General features: G+C 41.3%; 1 protein-coding gene across 2 annotated transcripts; it reads left to right on the plus strand.

The window, feature by feature from the left end:
* Positions 1 to 46: 46 nt before the first annotated feature.
* On the plus strand, positions 47 to 14028 carry mvb12ba (multivesicular body subunit 12Ba). Of its 2 annotated transcripts, XM_087171684.1 has the most exons (11): positions 47 to 272; positions 2109 to 2247; positions 5258 to 5380; positions 6290 to 6397; positions 6602 to 6698; positions 6843 to 6972; positions 7419 to 7562; positions 8447 to 8541; positions 9976 to 10031; positions 10442 to 10501; positions 10988 to 14028. In XM_087171684.1, exons 3-11 carry the CDS (start codon positions 5270 to 5272, stop codon positions 11072 to 11074), a joined length of 888 nt encoding a protein of 295 aa, XP_087027810.1. In that variant the 5' UTR covers positions 47 to 272; positions 2109 to 2247; positions 5258 to 5269; the 3' UTR covers positions 11075 to 14028. The 2 variants fall into 2 exon arrangements, with proteins under 2 accessions (XP_087027810.1, XP_023253647.1); XM_023397879.2 differs by lacking the exon at positions 2109 to 2247 and having other exon boundaries at positions 48 to 272.
* The last annotated feature ends 1354 nt before the right edge of the window (positions 14029 to 15382 follow it).

A 15382-nucleotide genomic window follows, 5' to 3' on the forward strand; every position in this document is an offset into this window, starting at 1 on the left:
GGCACCGGGGTGGCAGTGAGGGGAAGGCTCCTCCAGTTGGTTTGTAGATCACACCCCCATTACAGTCCCTGCCAACCGAGCCCCTCTGAATCCACTAGCTCGAGGACCACTATGCAAATATACACAAAGCGGCTTATGTGTCGGAGTGCTTTGTTGATTGGAGCGATTTCGTAAAGATGCGATTCTCCCCGAGGCTGTGAAAAGGAGCGAGAGAGGATAACACAGAAAAAAACAGAGGAAGACCTGTCCGATCCAACTGTTAATCTCGCTATGTAAGTAGACTACTCAAGTAGTTAGCAAGTTAGCTAGCATTAGCAGCTACTGCCGATTCGGTGTCTTGAAGCGGCACAGTGGCACGTAAAGCTGCTTTGTCTTCGACAGTGGGAACTACAATGACTGAGATATGAAGGATACGCTATTAAATCGCCTGGTGAATAACGTTTGTCCACCGGGCTGGTCAGGGACACCACAGACTAGTCTGACAGCCGTGCCCGTTGGTCACAGCTGGTGTGATGCTACTACTAGCATGCTTGTTAGCATAGCTAGGTTATCTCCGCTAGCGTTAAAATAACGTTGATAAACTACGGCCCAAATTTAGACAACAAGAGTGACAAGCGCAAGCAGATTATCGTTTAATTACATGTTATTCTGAGGTGGGTACGGCTAACTAGTCGGGTTAGTTGCTAAACTGTTAGCTTTTTCTGTTAAACCACATTACCAGTGCCACCATTATTAAGATGGCATGCCAAATTCAATTGATAAATGGTCACAGTTAATGATGCTTTTCAAAAGAGATGCTTTTGTGTTAACGAAGGGTGTGAAATATCACCATAACCAAGTAGTTCGAGTGTTGCGGAGAATTCGATGTATAGCTAGTTAATACCCAAATAAATGTTTTTGTGTAATGGGTTGTTTTAGAAATGGTCCATTCTGCTCTCACCCCTGCGTTTCCAAGTGGCAGTAGTGCAGTAGTTGATGCTGTCTAGCGAGAGCTCAAATCAACATGTTAAACACAACGATGAGCCTGAATAGTATGACCACTCACAAATGCGCGATTGCCTGCAACAAAAGTTCATGTCAATATCTGGGATATATTACATTTCATTTCTGCTATGCCTGATCATGAACTAAGCCTAAAGCACAACCACGGAGGGGGGCGCTGGGGGAAACACTATTCTAACGGGAGGTAAACAGCCTCAGATGGTGCACTGTGTCAGAGGGGAACAGATTTAGACATAAGACCTGGGGCCGGTTTAGTCTGTAGTGTTAGGTCAGTCTTAATTTTGCTCATTGATAATGCAAGTAAGATCGTTTCATAAAGACTGACTCAGTTTAAGCTTAAAAAAAAACACCTTACCCCCTGGCTAAGGAAACAGCAATGAGAAGGTAAATTTAGAGACCACAGCAATTTTTTTCTAAATCAGATTTTTCTTTTTATGTTAACACTCTTCACGTAAAATGTCCTTGTACCTGCTGAATTCTTCCTAAACAGAAAAACTTTCTGCTGGTGTAAACGGAGCTAAATGTGGTTCCTGAGTGGGCCATTTTTTTATTTTGAAAAAAAGTCCCAGAATTTACCCAGCATTCATTGTACCACAGTCCTACTTAAGATAGTCAAGAGCTTAAGTGCTTTGTGCAATGTCTGAGTATTAGTTATAAGCCACAGCCAAAGTCTATCTTTGTGAAACCGGCCCCTGGATATTCCAGTGTTATTTCCCGTGGTGTATATACTGGTGGCCTGTACTATGAAGCAGGATTTGGGGTTATCTTAGTCACCATGGTAGGGGATATTCAGAATGTAGTGTCTAATAAATGCATGGAAAACGCTAGCCGGGCTGTTTTCGTCCTTTTATCCAAGGTGTTTGGGAGGTTGTGCCACTGTTGTGCCTATTTCAGGTGGCATTCTCCTCCCTTTCCACTCCCCCTGCCTGATTTTCAAAATCAGGCTTTGGAATGGGAGCAGCCCTCACACTGAAAATGGCAATGGCAAAGATTTTGATTAATTGCTGTTGCACCATCGCTGCATCCTGGGCTCAGCGCCACCCAAGACTATTGTGATTGGTTTAAAGAAATGCGAACAAGCTAGTGTGTTTTTTTTCTCCCAACAGCAGAATGATAATAGGTGCAGCCAGAACATTCTGCAGGACTGACACAGCTTTGTGGAGATAAATCGGGCTATGTGAGATTACTAAGCAACCAAAACCTTTCAACCAGATGTTGTGAAGTCCTTGGGAAAAAAAGGGAGAAGTAAGTCCTGTGGAGCTAATTGGTTAATTCTTGTCACATAACCTACGGTGTGCTTGCTGCATTCAAAAAAGTTCCGATTTTTCCATCTCTGTGTGGCGTGGATGCACCTGACAAAACGAGTGCATGGAATCTAATGTGCCATGATGATTGCTTTCGGTTGTGAGCGTGCATGACGCATGTCTCCACTGAATATAATGCATGTGTGTGCGCAAAAGACGCTACATGAACTGAACTGCCCCATAAGCGACAGAGCCGCAAGAGGTGAGGAGAGGGAAGTCGAGCTGCTACAGAAGCTGTGAAGTACAAAACTGTTTTTGTTATTGGTAGTGAGGATGGAAATAGAGCAGTGGCGTGAAGTGTTGCATGTCCCCTACTGTCCTCTAAAGGTCAATGAGCCGATGGGTCAGTCAGGAAGCCCCTGAGTCCATTATGAGTCAACTCACTACAGTATTTATTGTTTAGCAGGCTCACAGGACACGGTGCAGGAGCAACAGTGTGACAGGCTGTAAAGTTTTCAAACAACTTGTCTTAAAATGGCCAAACCACAGATAATCACAATTAACTGATGGAAGTAGAGACGGGTGATGGAAACAGAGGGCAACGTGACACCCAACAGTGCGAGGCCGGGCTGCTCCAGTTCCGGTGTCAGTTGACAGCACTGGCAAGAGAAACCTAATATAATTAATATAATATTATTGTGGCATCACTGCCACAGCTACTTTGCTGGATCTTTGTCATAAAGGAGACCTGATAAAGTCATAGGGTTTATGTATATTTGATCCTTTAACCAGGTTTATTGGTTACATGGATGTTTGGATGTTTCATGTTAAATGTGAATACACACTCAGCAATAGTTACTGTGTGCTGTCTGGCTATAGTAATGATATCAGGAGCCGGGTGTGTCTGGTCTGCAGGCCTCCGGGGTCAGTAGCCCAGCTTTCAGCCTTTTCTGGATCTTTTATTTTGTCTGTCTGCGTCATGGCTCTGAACACAGGACTATAGTAGTCAAGGAGATGCTATGCAGGAGGCCTCTGTCGTCCAGGCCGCTGCAGAAGGGTTTCTGCTCTGTGTAAATCACACACTGCTTACTACTTATTAATATGCTGCTGTGTTGCAGTATAGTGTGAGGCTGGATTGTTGGGCTTTTAGGAAGTCAGTAAGAATCCTCTGCACCACAGTTCAGACTCACATTTACAGTCACATTTACAAGGTCTTCACTGAATCAAGAAGAGGCTCAAGTGTTGGCTTTATGTGGATCTTGTGGCCTTGTTGACACACCTACCCCTCTGTTTTTATTTACCACTCCAAAAGGTTAGTGTACTCACCAAATCCTCACAATTGAGAAGCTGGAACTTTGTCATGTTGTATGAGTGAGGAAGTATGATATATCAGTTTGTGGGGCGTTTTCATGAAGTGATGTCATGCAGTGGGAATGCTCACTGTTGAGGGTTTGTCAGTTACATGGGGGCAGACATCACAGAGTGAGGAGATGTAGAGATTTAACTTTGTTTGGTTCATGTTTGTTAAAACAGAAGAACTCTGAGGATTGTGTCTCTTTGCTGCTGCTTTAACAGTGATTTATACTTGTTGACAACTTTTTAGCCAGCTAGGATATTAAAAAAAAAAAAAGATGAAAACAAACTAGTAATGATAAAATGGTAAAAGAGAGGAGATGTTTGGAAGTGAGTCAAACCAGAAATAAAAGTAGAAATAAAATAAATTACCAGAAACAAGTAGTAGTATAAGTAGGGTATTAAAAGGAAAACAATCCAGAAAAATAGATTGCTGGATTATAAAATAAAGGACAAACTGGTAAAACGGCTTCAAATAAAAATATCAAATAAAAAATTATATAAAATGTCATATAAAGATCAATGTTTATCACCTCTTTACGATAACACAAAGGCTGCTGACCTGACTACGCTGACTGCAGCTTAATTTTGAATTAACTGTTGCATCACTTTACACTGTATAGCCTAGAGCACAAGCTTTTTCATATCAATGACCTTAAAGTGACACAAATGAGACCACGGACCTCCATCTGATAAGACTTTTGCTTTTATATGTTTTATTACAGAAACCAATATAGTCACACACTCTGTCGTTGTGTTACTTACGGATGGACCGCAGGAACCCCCTCAAGGTCCCCTGGGGTTCCCCGGACCCCACTTTGAGAACCACTGGCCTAATTGATGTACTTTCTCTGTGTAATAATAAATGAAACATATATACAAATATGTATTGCTACTTGACAGCTGAATCTGTAGTCTAAAGAAGACTGCCCAGTAGGTAGAGCAGAGAGGAATGTAAACTGACTCTGGTTCAGGTAGTTGGTGGTCGACCGATTAATCAGGCCGATTAATGGCATTTTAAAATGCTCACGAGGTCGATTAAACCAAAAATGTCAAATAAATAGACAGAGACTCTGTTTCCAGCGAGAGAGTATTCAGTGAGATTGGGAACATTTATGAGAAGAAAAGGCTCAGTGGGGAAAATGCTGAGAAACTTTGTTTCCTGCGTTACAACATGCAACTCATAACTTTGTTTAACTGGGACTGTAACTAAAAACAAGCAGATGCTGCTACTCTGCACAGTACTGATATTGTTTATTTTTTTATTCATGTAACTTTACAATTTTTAGTTTTTTGTTCTCTCTCAAGTGCACTGAAACTTTATTTTTCATTCATAAGTTTACCTGTGGACATTTAAGTTAACATTTTTTAATTTATAATAAGTGCACTGCAGACAGAGTGCAGATCTATTTGCAGACAATGCAAACAACGGTGTTCAATAAATGTTCAGCAAATGTTACTTTCAGCAATTTTGTGTCTTATTTGAGGAGAGAAAAAGACATCGCCTTTATATATCGGCCCTCGGCCGCCCTGCTCTCTACAAATCGGCATTGGCCATTGAAAAACCCATATCGGTGGATCATTAGTTGTGGATATTCCACTCTTCTCCTGCTTCTTCAGACCAGGAGGTTTATCTGTCCGGGTGCTTTCTGTTGCAGAACTCTACAAACATGCCGGAGGTTCGGGAGCTTTCTGAAGCTTTACCAGAGATGCCCATGGACCCAATCACTGGAGTCGGAGTAGTGGCCTCCAGGAACAGGGCACCCACTGGATATGATGTGGTAAGTGACAGAGCACAGCTAAGCACAGGTGGACAGCCGGATACCAAATTACCATGCAGAATAATTATCGCTTTAGTTTTACTTCCACTTCTAACAATTCAATAATTCTTGTCATTATCACTATCAGATACAACAGCAGTCAAACTTATGGCATGAATTTTAATAATCTGATATCCATACGCTCATACAAACCACTCCTTAAGAAAACTTTGGCAGTGACCCTGTCCCCCCCTCCCTCAGGGTTGTCCCCCTCAGTATATCATTGTAAACCTAACTGTAGATTTAAGTAATATAATAATATGTACTCAGAGAAAAGGAAGACAGATATACAGTTGTTTTTCAGTGCAGCAAAACGCCAATTAAACCCCCAGTAATATTACAAACATTGAATGAAATCTTGACAAGAAAGAAGTGCTTATGGAGCTGTAGGACAAGGAGACAGAGAGCAGAGCTGTGCACAGGGAGGCAGGGAGCAGGGACAGTCTGGAGGTTCAGGTAAACTTTGTTCAGCTTTTGTTTCTCAGTGTTTTTATAAAGTAATAAGGGTTTCCACTATTTACATTTTCTAAAGTACACAGGGATTAAAGTGGAGCGCAATGAACCATCAATCAAATTAATGAGATTTAGTTACTGTTTAGTTGCTGTTTTTATTGAGTCGTTTATTTATAACATAGTTGTTTATGCTTTCTGTTTACAATTAAGAACTGGTAAAATAACCACACCGTGCCGTCCACACCACAGAGGTCACACCTCTTTTAACTACTAACTACTAACCTAAATACTGTTAAGCAGCAGTGACATTTATTAAGCATTCAGCCTGTTAACGAAATCAGATGTTAGACAGGTAAATAGAACTCAGGTAAATAGTTTGATGACCTGTTGGATGACCCGTCAACGTTCTGCCTCCAGGTCTCCACAACAACAGACGGCTTGGATGCCGACCTGTGGAAAGACGGCCTGTTCAAATCCAAGGTGACCCGCTACCTCTGCTTCACCAGGGTCTTCTCTAAAGAAAACGTACGTGAACTCACCTCACCCACCAGCTGTGCATGTGACAATATTTTGATATACATACGACATTTGAAATGACTATTTAGTGGAGATTTTGAGCTGGTGAGATTCACTCTCTTCGTTTTCCCGCCTTGGGCTATTTTCTCCCAAAATCTCTGGCCACCACGTCCCCTTTCCCCCCTTTTTTGTTCTCTATCCTTTTCTCTGCAGAGCCACTTAGGCAACGTTCTTGTGGACATGAAGCTGATAGATATAAAAGACACTCTGCCTGTGGGTTTCATTCCGATCCAGGAGACCGTTGACACTCGTAAGTTATTGAACCGATAACACTGTGTGGTAAAACATGTCTGAAAACGACATGAAAAAGTCATAATGATAAGAACTGCTGTGTTAATCTCTCTATGTGTAGCTAATGGGTTGTGACTCTGTCTGTCTCTTCTACGTCTTACAGAGGAGCAGGCCTTCAGGAAGAGACGACTCTGCATCAAGTTTATTCCACGGGACTCCACAGAAGCAGCCATCTGTGACATCCGCATCCTGGGACGCTCCAAGCAGGCCCCCCCTCAGTACACCTTCATAGGGTCAGTATCTTGGGATTATATTTTAGTTTTGATCATAGACTGGACAAATAATGGTGCAAGAAAATCTAAAAAGGACCAGAAGATATTGTGTTTGACTGTAGCTGAATCTAAATCACTGTTGAGATACAGATCATGATCTGATAACTGTAAGTCACAGAGGCTCTTAGAAGAACGGACACTCACAGTACCCCAATCCCAATGTCAAGAAAGCTCACTGGTTGAGCTTCTGTCTGAGGGTGGGAAAAGAAACATGTGACATTTGTCCTTAAATACGTTAAAGTATAAAAGAAACGTGAACACACTTGAAGCATGTCCAGCCTTATTTCCTGAGAGAAAGTATTAATGACAACAGAAAATATGGACCATGTATGTACTTAGATTTTGAGGGGGTGGGCACATGACAAAGTGTTAAGCCTGTTTTTCTGCTTATTAATGCTTCTGAACAGAGAGCTCAACAACATGGGAATCTGGTATCGCATGGGGACTGTACCTCGGGCCCAGGACTCCACACACACTCCAACCACCAACAACGTGCAGAATGTGAATTCCTCCTCCAGCTCAGCCCCAGTGCCAACAGCTCCTATGCCCAAGTACGTTCACCCTAATTATGTACACGAGTGTGCTCACTTGTGTCTGAGTCTTTCTCACTTATGCAACTAACTCAACATTTAGAATCAGGGGAATAGGATATTCGCTGTCCTTGAACATCCTTTCCTCAAAGGAAGGAAACACTTCCATATTTAGATCACAGTGAAGGAGGAGAAGCTGTCAGCTGGCAAGCAAAGAAGAAGAGTCCAGTTACTGCCACGCTGACAGAAAGAAAGGAGGAGAGTTTGATTTCTGGTGAACATTGCATTCTTGGATTTGTCCGATCACTTATAATCACAATACCTGTTTTAATGGTGATAATATCCTGCGTTTCATCAGAACATTAGTGTAGATGTTTATATTTCTGTTGAGTCCTGAACATATGAACATGAGACAGCAGCTCTTTCCTGCTCCCTGATAAAATGAGGTCAAATTTCATATTAAAAGTAGCAGCTTCAGGATGAGCAGTGTCAAAATGAAAGACAAAAGAGTGCGCTTTATTTAAAATGTCCCCACAGATCCATGTAACCCATTGATCCACTGAACATTTCATTTGGCGTGTGATACAACAGGGTAACGTGCTTTATCATCTAACTTGAGAGGAAATGCAGAGTTGATACTGGATCCTTTAAAGCTGTTTGGCTTGTGGTGAATGTGAAGAAGAGAAATCATACAGAGACGACACCCTGGAGGACCCAGCTGTTTCCTGTCCTGCAGTCCTGATCTCGCTGCTCCTGCCCCTCGAAGTGGATGTCATAATAACTGTGCTGCTGAGGCTTCCAGAAGACACATCACTGAATATCAGCACAGAATGGACTTACAACAAATGCACAGATTCCGTGTTTTAAGCTCTTTAATATATTCTTTTCCCCTTTTTTGACCCCAGGCATATTTCCATGACTCTCCCTGCCAGCTTCAGAGGGAAGAACACCACCAGACCAGACTATGAGCACCAGAACTCTAACCTGTATGCTATCTCAGGTCAGCACCAGCTTGTTAATGTCCTCTTCCTAACAATCACCTTCTTTATTGCAAATTAATGGGAATTTTTTAATTACATTTTTACTGTCAAAAATTACAAAAATGATGATGGTGTGATTTTTGCCGGGGTTTGTACCAAACAAGCCTGTTTCCCTAAATCTGGAGAATGCTATTTGTAGCACCACAGCGCTTCATTTATAACGGTAAAGCTATGTTCAAAACGGCAGCTTCTGTGATTTGGATATTGCATTATCGAAATCACGATAATATTTTGATGAATTGTTCAGCCCTACACACGTGGTGTTGTTACTGTGTAAAATTGTACTTTAAACGCTACAATTTGTATTCATTTCATTTGTTTATTTTATTTATTTTTGAATTTATCGTGTCAGCGTCACATAGCGAATAGGAGTACTGGAGGCTGATTTCAGGACCCCAGATTCACGACTGTATCTTATCCTTATGGTTGCTAAGAGTTGCATGTTTGTGTAATTAGCATAATTAGGTAATTATAGATAATATAGATAAGATAAATATGGACTCATGCTATGGCCTTTACAGTCACTAGATGTCAACCAGATATTTGAAAGGTTGGAGAGAGGCAAGACACAAGGGCAGCTCTGGGGACGCGTTCAAGATTATATACTGTACACTGAATACACAATAATCAACAATAACAAGGAAAGTGAACGACCTCCGCAAGTGTGTGCAACACAGATGAGTGGAGGTGGAGGACACTGGAGTATGAAAGAACCTCAACGAGAGAACAGAAATAACATGTTATTGATATATATAACAATAATACAGTTATCTAAAGTATAAAAATGTCCAAACGTAGGTTAACATTAATACTAATTTTATATGAATTTCCCTGCCGCTATAATTTAGTAGATTAATGTTGCTAAGATCAGCAATGGTAGATTCCTGCAGAGCCTACAGAAGGCTGCAGATTCAGGACCACCGTTGTGTATCATTAATAATAATATGATAAATGGACTTGCACTTAGAAAGTGCTTTTCTAGTCTTACTGACCACTCAAAGCGCTTTACAATATTTGCCACATTCACACATCACACTCATACACTGATGGAACAGCCATCAGGGAAATGTGGGGTCAGTGTCTTGCCCAAGGACACTTGGACATGTGGCCTGGAGGAGCCGAATGAATATATATATATATATATAGTTATATGTATTATTATAAATATGGTAGATAGTTATATTAATAAGGTTGCTACTCTTGATATATTTATAAGAGTTGTCATACTCACACTTCGATTGTTGTCCTGTTGTCCACTTCTTCAGGTGGCAGTGTCACCAAAAACTAAGGTTGTAGAAATGCAGCCTCCAGTTCAGGAACACCCTACTGGTTATTTCTTTACTTCTACTGCAAAGACACATTCATGCAACAGTTATCTCAACTGTCTTTTTCAGCTATGGACGGAGTGCCGTTCATGATCTCTGAGAAGTTTGCCTGTGCCTCGTCCGATGTAAGTTCCCCTCACCTTATCTGAAGCTTTGTGGTGGCAGGTTGAGCTGATAGTTTTGAACAGCTGTCTGCTTTAACACCTCTGCTGAAGTCTTTCACAAGTTGTTTCATGTGACAGTGTGAAGAAGAATGTTTAACCTGTCAGCCAGTTATTTTGTTTGCCTGACATTCTGTCAGTGCAACAGATGTGAAAATGTATGGCAGCAATAAGGTGAAAAGAAATGAAAAAAGAAAAGTGTGTAAGAAACACTAGAACCTCCACCAAGGCCAAACAGTCCTATACAAGTTTGTCAGATCCAGGTCAGACTCGGGTGAAAACACGAGCTCCTTGGTGCAGGTAATGAGTTATTGAGGTTGAACCTATTCACATAACTGGGCAAATAAGTAACCATCACTGTTGTGTGTGTGCAGCTGCAGCAGGTGGATCTGATGGGCATCACAATCAAGTCACTGGCTGAGATTGAGAAAGAGGTGAGGAGTTACAGTTCTGCGGATATTCAATACAGAATGCTTATTTTCATAGCTGTGTCCATCATCATCTATCAGTTATAACATTGTCCTCACCACAGTGGAACCACTGAGACATTTCCAAAACAAAGTCTGACAGGTACAAACACAAGCAGTCAGACCATGAGATCAGGTCATCTGAAAGTCTCACTGAAACACCTGAAACAGTAATTATCCAGCACTACCCCTCTGAACACACTGTAAATAGATCAATATTCATTTAGATAAATAAGTATTTGTTTATTCATGCATTTATTTATTTATTTAATATTGATAGATTCCAAAGAGACCTGGTGTCAGGAGTCATTAGACCAGTAGAAATGTTCCTGTAATTACAGACTGTGTCCACCAGAGGTCAGTGTACTCCTGAGTCTGTGAATCTCATAGACTCAGAGCAGATGATGGTTCAGACTCAGCGCAGTGATTTCTGTTCCTCTCTCCCTCTGTCAGTATGATTACAGTTTCCGTACAGAGCACAGTGCAGCAGCTCGCCTCCCTCCCAGTCCAACGCGGACTTCCCTGAGCTCTGAGGCCTGAGAACTCTCTCCCACACCCACCCCATCCACACTCCCCTCTCCGGACCCCGTCAGGAGAGACCCGTACACAACTACTGACCTTCCCACAGTGAACAGTGACACCCCACCACCTCCAACACAACCGTACTGAGAAGAAAGAAGAAAAAAAAAACAACAACAAAACAATGAATTCTGGGAGATGTTGTTTGTCTTTCTTTGTTAGTTGTTCATTTTAAATGAAAAGGAAACTGAAACTGAAAACACTGAGACAGAGGCAGAACACTGAGGGACTCGCGGCTGAAATCACTGGACAACACTGATGAAGAGACAGAATCACCCATTGGACCGTTTTTGCTCAAAGGAAATTCAAATTGAAATCTCAAAAGCATGAAGTGTTGAAGTGTTCTTCCCACAGCCCTGTGAGAGACTTGTTACAGACAAGGTGAAAGCTGACGGCCCCTGTCAGGCCTCTGCTGGGTGAAGTGGCCTGTGAGCGTGAAGACAGACCTCAGATCAGCCTTCCTTCTGTGTACATGACACCTGCTGCTCTGAGGAGGAGGAGGGAAATCACCCCGCTTCATGTGTTGGAAATACAAAAGGAAACCTGGGATTTTTTTCAAAACAACCTTTTTGTTGTTATTGTGGGGAATGATGTGTTTGTTCTCTAGATGTTACTGTGATATACTGGTGTGACTGGTGTGTGCACTTTGTGTGTGTGATATTCTGTTCACTGTCTCTACATGAGCCAGCAGCTTGGCTTAGACATGTGTTACACACACACACACACACCACTGTTTGATTCTGATTCTGTCAACCACAGCTAATGTAGAGTCTGCTGTTGTAGGGCTGGGTATCGCCATTTCTCCATATCAGTGATGATTCAACACATGAGAGTTTTACTGGGGACAAAACAACAAAAACTCCATTTTCAATACCTTACTTTGAAATAACTACAAATAGAAACATTTTAGTTTTTGTCAGCACATCTGTCTGCATCTGCAGCAGAACTACGACCCAAATATTGCTGGTTACTCTCTGAATCCCTTTTCAAATGATGACTTCAAACTAGAGTCAGAAATGAAAGCAGGGTTCTTAGTTGTGGGTTCTGTGTTGCTGCAGTTCCACCAGCGCCTCCTGCTCTCTACAGTCTGTTGTCATCAGGCTTCTAGGGTTCGCATCAGTCTCGAGTGTCAGCTGCAGACCTTGGTATTAGAAGTAGAAACATTCATGATTAATTTGCCGGCACACAAAGAAAAGCACAGCTCCCATTATAAATCATTTGAGCTTATAGTGTTTGCAAAAACAGGAAAATGACATGAGTAAGATTGTTGTATTTTTTTTTTTTTTTTTTGGTTTCCATCCTGATCTTGACACACAGCGTGAACCACACAACATACTCTTCAGTCAGTATGTTCAGGTCTGATACCCAGCCCTCGTTTCTTTACTTTAGAAGAACTATTTCCACTATTTAAAGTTACTTTTCTAAGCACAATGTTCAACAAACTCAAACATGTTGCAGTCTGTTGTCCATTCTTCATCACACATGAAAAAAGTTGTCAAGTTAAAGTGCTCTTTTTTTTTTTTTTATTGGATTACACTGTTTAGATGTGAAACGTAGCGTCTGCATGTTGATCCTGTGTAACAGTGGTAGATCTCTCATTCAGCTCAAACTGCTTCTTTTACCTTGATGTGTGAAAATGATTTAATTTTAGTCTGGTAACTTTAATTTAAGCTGTTTTATTTTTTTATCCATTTGACATGTGAAGACCACTATACCCACCAAGAACCACTAAAGTCCAGTTCTAATGAGACTGATGGGACTTGGACACTTAAAGGGGGTCAGTCCTGGGTCTGAGAAGAAGTCTCTTCAACCTATAAATGTTTTATAGATTTGTTATCATTTTTATTTCTCTTCTCTGCTTCTTCTGGCAGCCACGAACATATTTACATTTTACATTTTATTGTCAGGCAGTTATGTTTCCATAATAATGTAACTGGATGTAGCAGCTTGAAGAGCCTGGTATGCATCCGGTCGAGGGTTCTTTTAGATGTTTCAAATGATCCATGATTGGTTCCAATACTGGCCTCTAATTGGTGGAGAAGCCCTGTGCGAAACTAAGATGTGTCCTGTAAAGAAAAAAGATTAACCTGGACAGGTCAGTTATTATCAACATACCTGCAGACTGATGTTACTGAGCAGTTTCTTCCATCAGGGCTCCACTCGAAATTAAAAGACCGCCATCATCATTTTTCATTCTTGGTAGACTTTTAATTTGGAGTTTTTATTTCTGTATGAACATCGGCTTTGGTTTGAGACGTCACAGCATCTGTGATAAGATCGACTGTTACTGAACAGAGGATTCATCGAGACTGTGAATATGTCTTCAGTGAAACTTCTCCTTCCTGTTAACACAGTGTTGTCTTAAGAACAATGACCCTGTTTTATTTATCTTTGTTTACTCCACAAGGAAATACTTAGTTTAACTTTTTTGTTAAGTGTCTCTGCAATATTATCCAGTCATAAATGCATGGATTAACACCTTTTACATTATATTTTTGTTTGATTAATGTATTAGTCATTTCAGTATCGTGACCCTGTTGTTTTAACCTGTACAATCTGACACGTTTGATGGAGGGAAAAGATGAGCGGCTCATGTCTGTGTGAAGCTCTGTATTTACGCTGCTTGCTCTGTGCTCAGCTCCACCTGTATCACCTGTCGGCCGTGGTGTTCACCTCCAGCCACAAACACTTAATATGGGACTAATACGATGTCTGCATTAACAACATGTAACAGTCCTGCTTCGATGACGTCTGTTAGTTTGCATGCGTGCCGGCGTGAGGTTTCAATGAGACGTTATTTTTGTAGGTTATTGATCAAAAGCCTCATAAATAGATTTTATTCACTTAAGAATGAACAAAACAGCATCAGTTGACTTTGTATTATAAGGATGTTTTATTAAACTATGATGATCTCAGTCTGAAGTTGCCTTTTATTTTGGTCACTCAACTTCAAGCCTCAACAACACTGATAAAGATGTTTAAAAACATGATGAACTAAACATCATATATGTATTTTGAGCTTCACTGCAGAGTTTGACACTCGACAGTCTGTTTTTCCCACAGAGTGCTGCAGGGACGAGTCCTCAAGCTGAGTCAGCATCTTAGCACTTCCTGTTCTCTTATTCTGAAGTCTCTGGATTTTTGAATGGGTTTTGGTAAGATGACAGAAATAAGGTCTGTGGTTAACACATAGACTTGGATTAACACTATCATGACCTGAAACCACAAGGTGAGGACTCAAAAGCACAACTTGAACACTGTAACTTCTGCCTCATTCAAAACAATAAGAAAAGACAGCATTAGGTGATGTCATGAAATAGCATGGGATCATGGGAGTTGTTGTCCTCACCACCATTACCGTAAGCTCCTCCCGGTTTGGATTCCTTCAGTGTCAGTGGTTCAGGAAATCAAACAGACCCTGTGATTCTAACTGTTAAAAACACTGAATGAAGCAGTTTGACATATAAAGTCAGAGTTTGAGCGACGCTGTACGGAGGACAGAGACTCAGGGAAGAGCTGGAGCTGAGATTGATGCTAACCTTTGTTCTGATTGTTTCTCTGATAACTTATGAAGCAGACTTTCAGCAGGTTTTTACCAGCAGCTGAATTCTCCACAGAGGTGTCCTCCTCTCCACAACAAACACACCAGGGGATTAAAACCAGTAGAAACATTGAATAAAACAGTTTGACTTTAAAACTCAGAGCTTCAGCGACGCTCTTCAGTGACACAGGACAGGACGTCTCCAGCAGCTGGGAGCTGAGCTGTCTAACATTTCCTCAGCTTGTTTCTCTGATAACTTCAGATCCAGACGTCCGACGACTAAAATCCATATAAAATCCAATATAGACCAAAAATCAACGTTGATCTTCTGGCAGACAACCACAACACTGACACATGATCATAGAGGATATGATGTCATAATCACAGTGGTAGAAAACACATGAGGGCAGAAAGTAAATCTGAAACCAGAGGAGAGTTAGTGATATCAAAATAAAACATGAAGTGTATAACAGACACCTACCACACATCAGAGGCCTCAGTGTGGTCGTCTTCTGTTGCTTTGACTTCACACACATGTTGGAGGCTCTGAGAGCAAACTGCTGCTGTTTTTCATCTTCAAGTGTGTGTGTGTTTTCTTTGTTTTTTTTGATGGTTTACTCACAAACACAAGTCAATTAGCTCTACAGCAAACATGTGGCTTCTCCTGTCACTGCCACCACAGCAGCTTTATAGGCTGCAGTTAACATCTGGAGCTGCATCACTGCTAC

The sequence above is a fragment of the Seriola lalandi genome, unplaced genomic scaffold (assembly GCF_002814215.2).
Source record: "Seriola lalandi dorsalis isolate HSWRI2012SDOR001 ecotype SW California unplaced genomic scaffold, Sedor1 jcf7180002054939, whole genome shotgun sequence".
Classification (NCBI taxonomy): Eukaryota; Metazoa; Chordata; class Actinopteri; order Carangiformes; family Carangidae; genus Seriola; species Seriola lalandi.